Source organism: Myxine glutinosa, chromosome 7 (genome assembly GCF_964187855.1).
Source record: "Myxine glutinosa chromosome 7, kmMyxGlut1.1, whole genome shotgun sequence".
In the NCBI taxonomy this organism is placed as follows: domain Eukaryota; kingdom Metazoa; phylum Chordata; class Myxini; order Myxiniformes; family Myxinidae; genus Myxine; species Myxine glutinosa.
This window is the reverse complement of record NC_136267.1, coordinates 80,183,914-80,196,600: the sequence shown is the minus strand read 5'-3', so window position 1 is coordinate 80,196,600 and position 12,687 is coordinate 80,183,914. Positions and strand designations below refer to the sequence as shown.

Here is a 12,687-nt window from a genome sequence, read left to right as displayed (position 1 = left end):
ATGGAGGTTATATTTTTTTGGTTCAATTTTTTTGTAACCTTTCTGTGCTGATTGAGCTCAAACCAAGATTTGTTCCCTGTTAGCATGCCAGATGCCCAAGGCAGATGTCATAATACGATCCATGTATGCTGTGCGGCAGTAATGATCAAACAAACTACAAAGGTCCCGTGAGGTCCCGCTTCCGGTTTTCTCGATCGAGGTGGCGACTTTTGTTCTCTCCGGGCATCAAAAGTTAAGTTATTTTTCCATTTGTGTGTTTGTCAAATTTCCACTTGTTATTTTATCGTCTATGCGTTATTGTTTGTTTCTAATTAGTTTTGGTTTGAATTTCCTGTAACTCGTAATTAATTAATCGCTTTCTGTTTGCTCCACGTGCGCGGCCTTGTGACCTGAGGCTTCCCCCGTCGGTGTTTGTTAACTTAAGTTCCTTACTTCGCTGTATTGCTTGGTTCATAGCCTTTTCCCTTCTCCCCCGAACATCTACTCTTTGTCTAACGTTTTAAATAACCCCCCCCTCCCTAAAAAAAAACAGCAACAAAAAAAACATTTCTGTCCTTTTTCTCCATGTGTGCTATTGTCTCATCTGTGCTTCTGTCTCGCCCCGCCCCCATTATCTCCTTGCCTTCCACATTTTGCAATGTTCACGTGACTCGTGCTTGTCCCTCTAGGCCCTCTCCCCGTCGGTATTTTGTGAATATAAGATTGTTTTTCACGGTTCTGTTTAATTATTATTGAAATATGTTTAAACTTTCCCCTGCAGTGTTTTATTCAGTGGTATATTACAACATGCTGTTTTTCTTCCTATTTAAAAGGCTTTTTTCAATTTCCTCTTCAACTCATTCCACTTCAAAAATTTTTTAAATCTCTTACTATTCTTCCTCACTGCATGCTCTAAACTCACCTTCATTCCACCCCTCCTCTATCGTTCTTATACGGATCTCCAACTTGAAAATCACAATGAACCCAATTTGTTATAAATGTTCGTCTTTTATTAAGCATCCACTTTCTAAAATCCCCCCTCACACCTCTCCTCCTAAACTCCCTCCTCCCCCCTCACTTTCAATTCTCCCCCCTTGCCCCTCCCCTCCTAAACTCCCCCCTCCCCTTCAAAACTCCCCCCCCCAACCCCTCCCCTTCAAATCTACCCCCCTAACATCCCTCTCCAATTCTTCCCTCTCCCCCCTCCTCCTCAACGCTGCCTCCTCTCCACTTTGTCTCCCTTCTATCTCATACCGCCACCTCCCCCAACCTTCTACTTTCCTCTGCCCCCCTCAAACAACCCCTCACTGTGCCTCATCCCATCACCATCAAAACTTTCGTCCTCCTCATCCTTCCCTTTCTTGTAACTCTTCTGTAATCTCTGAAACACTATCAACTGCTCTCGCTACCTCCCCCTCTCATCTTTCATCTGACCCTACCCCTCCTCTCCCCTGTCCTGCACCCAATGCTCCCCCTCTCTCTTCATTAACGGTATGGACCTCAAACATCCGGGGCCTTCACTCAAACCTGAGTGATGTCTCCATTCAGGTTGCTTCTGACAATCCAAACTTGATCTGCTTAACAGAAACTTTCCTCCTTCAAGATGTCTCTGATTCCTTAATATCTCTTCCTGGTCACTCCCTCCTCCAGTATGATAGACCTGAGCCACGTCCTGGTGGTGGGGTTGCTGTCTTTATCAAAAACTCTCTTCCTCACCCTCCTTGCACTGCCCTCTCTCCACCCCAGCCCCAGGAGTACCTCTGGCTACGGCTTCCTCTCCGCTCCCACCTTTTGTTGATACGTGTTCTGTACCGTCCTCCAAACAGTGATGACTCCATTTACATTTCGCTATCTGACAACATAGACCAACTTCTATCTATGCATCCCAACTCTCTCTTCCTCATATGTGGCGACTTCAACTGTCATCATGCCAGCTGGCTGGGTGTGGGTTTCTCTCTCACCAGCCATGGCATCTCAGCAAAGGACTTCTGCGACTCATTGGGACTGACACAATCTGTCAATTTCCCGACCCGGATCTCAGTCAATGGAGTATCTCGTCTTCTCGACTTGGTTATGACAAACTTCCCTGCAAATGTCTGCTGCTCTTCTTCTGCTCCAATCGGTTCTTCTGATCATGTGCTTGTTAAAGTGGACATCTCTCCGGCCATTCTCAGAGAGCCTCCTCAGCGCCGACGAGTCTGGCATTTCACTCGGGCCGACTGGCACGGTCTGCAAGCAGCCATCAATCATCTGGACTGGTCTCCCATCTCTACTGCCTCTGACATCAATTCTTCCTGGGAATTCTTCCAAAGCAAACTGCTCTCTCTCATGCACAGATTTATCCCATCTCGTCTTCAGTTGTCTTACCCTTCCTCCCGTCCATGGTACACTGAATCTTGTGGTGAGGCAGTTGCCCTGAAACAACTTGCCATTGCCTCCTGGAAGGCTAATCCAACTGAAGGCAATCACAGTTGCTTCCACCAAGCTCGGAACAAGTGTGTGTCTACCCTCAGGAGTGCCAGGAAGAGCTATCTCTCCACACTCAATAATGAACTCTCAAACCTGTCTCCTTCCTCCAAATCCTGGTGGCATCTGGTCAAATCCGTTTCTGGTGTTTGTTCCCCCTCCATCCCCTCCCTTACCTCAAATAGCTACACAGGTGACACTGCACGTGACAAAGCCGAATGCCTCAACTCTGTGTTCGCCTCAAAATAATGTGTCCCAAACCCATCTCTCTCTGTACCCACCTTACTCAGTCGAACCCAACTGCTCCTGGACTCTGTGTCCTTCTCTCCTGACAAGGTGGAGAAGTTTTTGTCAAACCTTGACTCTGATTCTGCAACTGGACCAGACGGCATCAGCCCACGGGTACTAAAATCCTGCTCTGCCGCTCTATCTCACCCTCTCTCTGTTCTTTTCACCCTCTATTTTGCTCAAGGTCACCTGCCAGCATCTTGGAAATCAGCAAACATTACCGCTTTACACAAAAAAGGTACAAAAACAGATCCTTGCAACTACAGACCAATCAGCCTGCTCCCAATTATCAGCAAAGTCATGGAATCCATCATTGCTTCTTCCTTCTCCAATGGCTTGATGTCCGATCATCAATTTGGATTCAAACCAGGCCATTCTACTCTGGACATGTTGCTTCTGCTGTCTCAACAATGGATGGAGGTCCTCAATGCCAAACAGGAAATCAGAGCTGTCTCCCTTGACATATCACGTGCCTTCGACACGGTCTGGCACCCAGCTCTGCTCACCAAACTCTCCTCCTCTGGTATCCATGGATATCTCCACGCATGGCTTGCGGACTTCCTCTCTGGTCGAAGTCAATGTGTGGCCCTGAATGCATTTCTCTCATCTCCCCTTCCTGTTCAGCCTGGAGTTCCCCAAGGCAGTTTTCTGGGCCCTGTGCTTTTTCTTCAAAATTTCTTTTTCAAAATCTAGGCTCTCTGCTCACCTTCACTCTTTCATTCCTCTTTTCTCCCACCTCTGGAACAAACTCCCCCACTCCCTTCAATCCCCTTCCTCCCTCCAGGTCTTTAAAATAGCTGTTCACCACCATCTCTTATCCTCCCCCATCCAAAACCTTGATCTTTTCTACCCCCGCTAATTCACCCCAGATCCAATTTTTTGAAATTCCAACTTCTTTCCTGGAAGTCCTTGTGGTGTCCATATGTTTTATACCTCTCCCACCTCCCCCACACCCTTCCCATGCCTCCTCCCCCCCCCCCCAAGCCCTCTCCCTCCCATAGATCTCTCGATGTCCCTGCTCTCAAATGTTGTGTTTGTGCCCTTCCCCCTCTCTCCCCATCTTGTCTACCGCTCCCCTTATTATTTGTTTTATGTGTCGGTTTGACTGTTTGTGTGATTATTGTTAGCTCTTACACGAGCTTCGATCTTGTAGACAAAAAAAGAAAAAAAAAGAAGCCAAAACGAGTTTCGTAATATGTACTTCTACCAAGTTTGGTCAAAATCCCATCACTGGTTCACAAGTTAGCATGGTAACATAATTTTTACCTCACCTGACCTCTGACCTTCAAACTTTTGACTCTAAAATAAAGTCAGTTCATCTTTGCATCATTATACATACTTGTATCAAGTTTGACGTAGATCCCTTCAGCCGTTCTTAAGTTATCGCGCTGACGAAAACCTATCACGGACTGACGGATGCACAGACGGACGGACAGCCGGATGGCAACACAAAAATATAATGCCTCCGGCTACCTTGTTGGCGGAGGCATGAAATAATAAGTGTTCATATTGCAGTTATATTTTACAACTTGTGGATAGATCGTGAATGTTTGGGAAATTTCTGGCTACTTCCGGATATGGAACAAAGTCACGGTATCGTGTCGTTTCTGGCTCCGTCTGTTTACAGAATCATCTTGAATATGAGTAGTTTATCGATTTTGGGTGTTTGCAATGTTTGTGAGCTCGGTATATTAGTGCCAGAGCAGAGATATGGGGGGGAAAGAGTGGAGAGAAGCACCAGTCACCATTTGCTTTGCTGTGTACAGTGCCGTGTCAGTGAGCTGCTCTATGTTTATCATTTCAATAAACTCAGGTGTGTACTACACCTAATTGTCGGTTGATCATCGGTCGATCAGAGAACCTCAAATTCTGTGCCAGTATAAAAGTCTTGAACACCTATGCCCTATATAGGAAGAGAAATCTATTTTGTATTCTGCACACATATTTTGAGAAAGAAATGATGTCAAAGCAGCTCCTTGAGCATGACGTAGCACAATATCTCAGGGACAGTGAATTTCCTTCCACAATATTTAGCTTGGTCTCTCAAAAGGAATGTCGTCCTATGACAAACCGTTATAGTGGTCTGCAGGCCGAATGCTGCATTGTGAAGGGGCGACTGAAGAAAATAGGATCTTAAGCCAGCTCTCCCATGTGTTTCTTTACGAAAAAAAGATGTAAAACATGTCTTTGTCTCAAAATTGTGACGTATTTAAAATTCCCATTAGATTCTCTCGCCCACAATGTTCGCACGCAGTACACCGAACAGGCTAAACCCTTTACGTGTGTATATAATATATGCACAGCCACTAAGAGTAATTACAAGGTAATCCTGGAGTTTATTGCAACTTTCCTACACTTGCAACCTAAACCTCGGATTATGCTTTACAAGCATGGGCTTGCATTACTGAGAAAGTGTCAGGAAAACAAATCCCTCATGTTGCAAACTCACTCAAAAGCCAACTCGAGTGAGTGCACTAAGCTTTCACTGCAACCAGCTTGGAGGAGGACTTTATTCAGATTGAGAAGAGCGCAGTGGAGAAAACTTAGATATTTTTGGCAAAATAACATAAATCTGGCCATGAGCTTGGAATGGTGCCAGTGCGGTGCTGTTTGGTACAATTCTTGATGAATGGATTTTAAAAGCAATAAACTACCTTATCAGCACTGTTTATGACTCTAAATGTTTCCAACTACCAGTCCCCACATCCCTAGGCAATCTGACGTGATGTAAAATGACAATGCATGCAGCTGTATATCAGTTCCTTTGGTTACAAAACATCCACTGACCGTTGAATACAGTTGGCAATAATAAGAGTAAAGAAGATAAGTCTTTTTGTAATCTGGTCAGGTCAGTCTTCATTGGGACTACCACTGGTAACATGCAACCCAGTGTTACCTGCCGCATAGTTGGGTTGTCGGCGACAAAACCGAAACCCCTCACTAGCTTTGAGGGTGAGTGTGACACCCTGTCAGGACCAAAAAGAACAACTAAGAAAGGGCGGATGAGCTCCTGTGGGGAGCCAACGGCCATCCAGTGAGGAGATGGGGTCTCCTAAAAAAACACACCCATCCAGTTCGACCGGTTTGAGTCATACCAAAAACTTTAGAAATGGTACGTGCTGCTTCCTTGCTTGAAAAGGATAGAGCACGGACAATCCCCATCGGTTGGCATCCATGGGGAGGAGGAAATTCCGCTTGAGGAAATTCCCCGCTGAGTATGGTGAGAAAAGCGGCGCCATTGTTATGACGTCAGTGGTACCCAGAGTATCCCGGTAAGTGACCGCAGTGACAGCAGTTCCCCCAAGTTCAGTTTCATCCAAATAAATCCATCCATCACTTTTTTAGATATCGTTCTATGTATTGTTTTAGCCCTATCACTCAATGGTGAAGAATGACATGAAAAATTCTCACAACCGAATCCGGATCTTCACCAAAATTTAATCAGTTCTTACTTGTCACACACCCAACCTGTCCACCAATTTTCGTAACCTTTTGAAATACCCTGATCACAGAAAGACAGACAATGCAGACTTACAGACAGACAGGGGTGAAAACATAACCTCCGTCCACCTTTGGTGGCAGAGGTAATAATAGTTTAACAGTGAACACACCATATTTTGAAAGATCTTGACAGCCACAAGGCGGCCCATCAATTCTGCCTTCCAGATACAGCCAAACCGTCCATGTGCCTTGAGCTCAAACAGTTGGAGAGGCCTCAGGCTGAGGGCTGGTGATGGAGAAACTGCACGAGGTTCCTGGAACAAAAGTATAATATGTATGAGGGAAGGAGAAAAAAGGGCGTGGGGGGGAAAAACCTTTTGAAAAACCTTTTGAATAGTGGTATTGGACAGATTTTCGAAGCTGTACACATTCTCCACATTTTCAAAGTTAAGTCATTGTTCACAATTGTATTTTGTCGAAACTGTATTTATCTTTCGGTGTGTGAAACTATAGTGTGTCCCTAGGAAGTTTCTCGGTGTTAATCTTTCATAAATTAATCGTTTCTGTTTGCCGCGCGTGTGCGGCCTTGCCTCAGGCTTCCCCGGTCCCCCGTCGAAGTTTGTTCCTTCCTTCGCTGTTTTTGCTAGGTTCTTAGATTTTTCCCTTCTCCCCCAAACTTCTCCAAACATCTACTCTTTGTCTAACGTTTTAACCCCCCCCCCCCCCTGCCCCACCCAGAAAAAATACCAAAAAAACCCAAACAAACAAACAAAAAAACAACATTTATTTCCCACTCTCCACGCGTGAAGTTGGCCCATCGTGTGCTTCTGTCCACGTGCGCTGTCTCGCCCCGCCCCCATTATCTCCTTGCCTTCCACCTTTTCCCCTGTTCACGTGACTCGTGGTTGTCCCTCTAGGCTCCCTCTCCCCGTTGGTATTTTTGTGAACATAAGATTGTTCTTCACAGTTCTGTTTAAATATGTTTAAACTTTCCACTGCAGTGTTTTATTCAGTGGTATATTACAACACGCTATTTTTCTTCCTATTTAAAAGGCTCTTTTCAATTTCCTCTCCAACTCATTCCACTTCAAAAAAAAAATTCAATCTCTTATAATTCTAAATCACTACATGCTCTAAATTCACATTCATTCCACCCCTCCTCCATCGTTCTTAAACGGATCGCTAACTTGAAAATCACAATAAACCCAAATTGTTATAAATGTTCGGTGTTCATTAATCATCCACTTTCTAATCTCCCCCCTTGCCCCTTCCCTCCTAAACTCCCCCCCTGCCCCTCCCCTCCTAAACACCCCCTTGCCCCTCCCCTCCTAAACACCCCCCTTGCCCCTCCCCTCCTAAACTCCCCCCTTGCCCCTCCCCTCCTAAACTCCCCCTTGCCCCTCCCATTCAAAACTCTCCCACAACCCCTCCCCTTCAAATCTCCAAAATTCTCCCCCCCTCCCACCTCCTCCTCAAAGCTGCCTCCTCCCCACTTCGTCTCCCTTCTATCTCATACCTCCACCTTCCCCAACCTTCAACTTTCCTCTGCCCCCCTCAAACAACCCCTCATTGTGCCTCATCCCATCACCATCAAACCTTTCATCCTCCTCATCCTTCCCTTTCTTGTAACTCTTTTGTAACTTCTACTTTTCTTGTAACTTCTACTTTTCAAAATCCCATCTCACCCCTCCCCTCCAAATCTTCCCCATCCCCACTTCCCTCCAAAACTTCCCCATCCCCCCTCCCCTCCAAAACTTCCCCATCACCCCTCCCCTCCAAATCCTCCCCATCACCCATCCCTTTCAAATCTCCCCCCTTGCCCCTTCCCTCCCCTCCCTCCTAAACTCCGCCCACACCCCTCCCCTCCGAGACTCTCCCTCGCCCCTCCCCTCCTAGACTCCCCTCTCACCCCTCCTCCTCAAAGCATCCTCCCTGCTTCTTCCCCCTTCCAACTTTCACCTTCATCTCCCCCAACCTTCTGCCTCGCTCTTCCCCCTCCTCAAATAACACCTCACTGTGCCTCACCCAATCTCCATCAAACCTTTTGTCCGCCCCATTCTTCCCTTTCTCCAAGCTATTCTGAAATCTCTGAAATCTCTGACACACCTTCAACAGCTTTCCCTACCTCTTCCTCCTCTTCCACATCTTACTCTACTCCTCCCCTCCCCTGTCCTGTACCCGATGCTCCCCCTCTCTCTTCTTTAACGGTATGGACCTCAAACATCCGGGGCCTTCGCTCAAACCTGACTGATCTCTCCATACAGGTTGCTTCTGACAAACCAGATGTGATCTGCTTAACAGAAACTTTCCTCCTTCATGATGTCTCTGATGCCTTGGTATCTCTCCCAGGTTACTCCCTCCTCCGGTATGATAGACCTGAGCCTCGTCCTGGAGGTGGGGTTGCTATCTTTATTAAAAAACTCTCTTCCTCACTCGCCCTCCACTGCCCTCTCTCCACCTCACCCCCAGGAATACCTTTGGCTACGGCTTCCCCTTCGCTCCCACCTTTTGTTCATATGTGTGTTGTACCGTCCACCAAACAGTGATGACTCCATCTACATCTCGCTGTCTGATAATATGGACCAACTTCTATCTACCCATCCCAACTCTCTCTTCCTCATATGTGGTGATTTCAATTGTCACCATGCCAGTTGACTGGGTGTGGGTACCTCTCTCACCAGCCATGGCTCTTCAGCAAAGGACTTCTGCGACTCACTGGGACTGACACAATCTGTCAATTTCCCGAGCCGGATCTCAGTCAACGGAGCATCTTCTCTTCTGGACTTGGTTATGACTAACTTCCCTGAAAATGTCTGCTGCTCTTCTTCTGCTCCAATCGGCTCATCTGATCATGTGCTTGTCAAAATGGACATCTCTCTGACCATTCTCAGAGAGCCTCCTCAGCGTCGACGAGTCTGGAATTTCACTCAGGCCAACTGGCACGGTCTTCAAGCAGCCATCAATCATCTGGACTGGTCTCCCATCTCTACCGCCTCCGACATCAACCCATCCTGGGAATTCTTTCAAAGTAAATTTCTCTCTCCAATGCACAGATTTATCCAATCTCGTCTTCAGTTGTCATACCCTTCCTCCCGTCCATGGTACACGGAATCTTGTGGTGAGGCTGTTGCCCTGAAACAACTTGCTTTCGTCTCCTGGAAAGCAAATCAAACGGAAGGAAATCTCATTTCCTTTCACAAAGCCCGAAACAAGTGTGTGTCCACCCTCAGGAGAGCCAGGAAACAATATCTCACCGTTCTCAAGACCGAACTCTCTTATCTGTCTCCCTCTTCCAAATCCTGGTGGCGTCTGGTCAAATCTGTTTCTGGTGTTTGTTCCCCCTCCATCCCCTCCCTCACATCAAACGGCTTAACGGCTGACTCCACACATGAAAAGGCTGAATGCCTCAACTCTGTGTTTGCCTCTAAATCTTGTGTCCCAAACCCATCCCTCTCTGTACCCACCGTACCCAGTCGTACCCAGCTGCTCCTGGACTCTGTGTCCTTTCCTCCTGACAAGGTGGAAAAGTTTCTGTCAACCCTCGACTCTGATTCTGCAACTGGTCCTGACTGCATCAGCCCACGGGTCCTAAAATCATGTTCTTCCGCTCTTTCACTCCATCTTTCTGTTCTCTTCACCCTCTCTTTTGCTCAAGGTCATCTGCCATCTGCTTGGAAATCAGCCAACATCACCGCTTTGCACAAAAAAGGTGCAAAAACAGATCCTAGCAACTACAGACCAATCAGCCTTCTCCCAATTATCAGCAAAGCCATGGAATCCATCATTGCTTCAGATATGAAATCTTTCCTCTTCTCCAATGGCTTGATCTCTGATCATCAATTTGGTTTCAGACCTGGTCACTCTACTCTGGATATGTTGCTTCTGCTGTCTCAACAATGGATGGAGGCCCTCAATGCCAAACAGGAAATCAGAGCTGTCTCCCTTGACATATCACTTGCCTTCGCTAGGGTCTGGCACCCAGCTCTGCTCACCAAAATCTCCTCCTATGGTATCCATGGCAATCTCCACTCATGGCTTGTGGACTTCCTCTCTGGTCGTAGGCAACGTGTGGCCCTGAATGTATTTCTCTCATCTCCCCTTTCTGTTCTGGCTGGAGTTCCCCAAGGTTGTGTTCTGGGCCCTGTGCTATTTCTGGTCTTCATCAAAGATCTCTCTGACTCTCTGGAAAATCCTCTCTATCTCTTTGCTTATGACTCCACTATCTGCCGCTCCATTCCTCATCCCTCAGATCGGCAGTCTGCAGCCTCCTCACTCTCTGCAGACCTGGACAAAATCACATACTTGTCAAACAAGTGCAACATGTCTTTCAATCCTGACAAATCTCACACTCTTACTATGTCTCTCCGAAAAGACCGACTGGAAAACCCTCCCATCTACTTTCTCAAAAATCCTCTCCAATAAGTTCTGTCCCTCAAGCTTTTGGGTCTCACTATCTGCCATGATCTTTCTTGGGAAAACCAGATTTCCAAACTGGCCTCCAAAGCCATTCGCCGACTGGGCATCCTCCGTCATGCGAGGTCCGTCCTTGGCACACCTGAGCTCCTCACCACATACAAGGCTTTCATCCGCAGCTCAATGGAATACTGTTCCCCCCTCTGGGCCGGTGCTCCTGCCTCACACCTAGCTCGGCCTCACGCTGTTGAAACCAAAGCTTTCAGAATCATTGGAATCTCGTGCGATGAAGTTAACTCCGAGGGCCTTTCACTCACTCACCACAGGCAGGTTGGTGGTCTTTCTGTCTTCTACCGACTCCACTCTGGCCTTGCTCCCCCAGCTCTCTCTGTGCTCTGTCCCCCTAATATTGCTGCAGGTCGCACAAGATCTGCCAGCAACCCTCTTATGGTTAAACTGCCAAAATCTAGGCTCTCTGCTCACCTTCACTCTTTCATTCCCCATTTCTCCCGCCTCTGGAACAAACTCCCCCACTCCTTTCAATCCCACTCCTCCCTCCAGGTCTTTAAAACAGCTGTTCACCACCATCTCTTATTTTCCCCCATCCAAAACCTTGATCTTTTCTACCCCACTAATTCAACCCAGATACACTTTTTTTTTGGAAATTCCAACTTCTTTCCTGGAAGTCCTTGCAGTGTTCATATGTTTTATACCTCTCCCACCTCCCCCCAAGCCCTCTCCCTCCCACATTTCTCTCGATATCCCTGCTCTGAAATGTTGTGTTGGTGTCCTTCCCCCTCTTTCCCCATCTTGTCTGCTGCTCCCCTTATTTTGTGTTTTATGTGTCGGTTTGACTTTTTGTGTAATTAATGTTAGCTCTTTCACGAGCCTCGATCTTGTATACAAAAAAACAAAAAAAAAAAACCCCATTCATAATCAACAGTAAAACAACACCATTTGTGTGTGGACTGCCGGCCAAATGTACATTGGCGTCAGCAGCAGTGGGAGCCAGCATTTCCTGCCCCCCCCCCCCCCCACAAGTTTCCCTGGCAAGATATAGTGGTGGACATTATCTTTAAACTACTGCGGCTCTGTGGATATGGGTTGGCTGTAATGGATATTTAGAAGGGCATACCAGAATTTAGATCCAGCAATGATGAATGAATGGTGATGTAAATCCATGTCAGTGCATTGTGTGACTGGAACATTGAATTGTTAGCAAAATATCAGTGTTTCAATCCTCACTACAAAAATAAACAGCTGATGTTTCCATCCAGTTACTCCCAAAATATCTAATAAATAAAATTTGTAGGATGACTGATGGTCTGTTTGTTCACGTTTTTGCAAGGACCGCTGGGCCGACAACGACCACATTTGGCAAACAGACCCGGGGATTGTCCTAAGGGTAATTTCATCCACCACCTGTACCTTTAAAGACCGTGAAGACCCCGAGGACACACTTCTACATGCTTTTTACATGCATGAGAGACCAGATGAAATGCTTGAGAGACAACTTGTTGCATGCTTTGGAGATTAGACCCTTCAGTACCCCAAATACCCAAAAGACCCTTGAAGACCCAAAACACCCCCCCTTTTTTATTTATTTATACAGAATCGAGGCTCGTGAAAGAGCTAACATTTATTTCACAAACAAATCAACCAGACAAACAAAATATATAAAAAGAGGGAGCGGAAGACAAGATGGGGAGAGAAGGGGAAGCACACAAACACAACATTTGAGAGCAGGGAGATGTGTGGGAGGGAGAGGGCTTGGGGGGAGGAGGCGTGGGAAGGGGGGGGGGGGGGGGGGAAAGTATAAAACACAAGGACACCAAGGACTTCCAGGACAGAAGTTGGTATTTCAAAAAAGTGGATTTGGGGTGAAATTAGCGGGGGTAGAAAAGATCAAGGTTTTGGATGGGCGAAGATAAGAGATGGTGGTGAACAGCTGTTTTAAAGACCTGGAGGGTGGAGTGGGATTGAAGAGAGTGAGGGAGTTTGCTCCAGAGGCGGGATAAAAGAGGAATGAAGAGAGAGTCTTGATTTTGGCAGTTTAACCATAAGAGGGTTGCAGGCAGATCTTGTGTGACCTGTAGGAAT

General features: G+C 46.7%; 1 protein-coding gene across 2 annotated transcripts in view; it reads right to left on the bottom strand.

Annotated features, from left to right (window-relative positions):
• Window positions 1–12,687, bottom strand: part of LOC137430764 (activin receptor type-2B) — a 221,800-nt gene that overhangs the window by 49,241 nt on the left and 159,872 nt on the right. For both annotated transcript variants that reach the window (XM_078781911.1, XM_078781912.1), the window contains exon 5: window positions 6,345–6,488. In XM_078781911.1, the coding sequence (XP_078638037.1) occupies window positions 6,345–6,488 (144 nt within the window). The remainder of the gene's footprint in view (window positions 1–6,344; window positions 6,489–12,687) is intronic.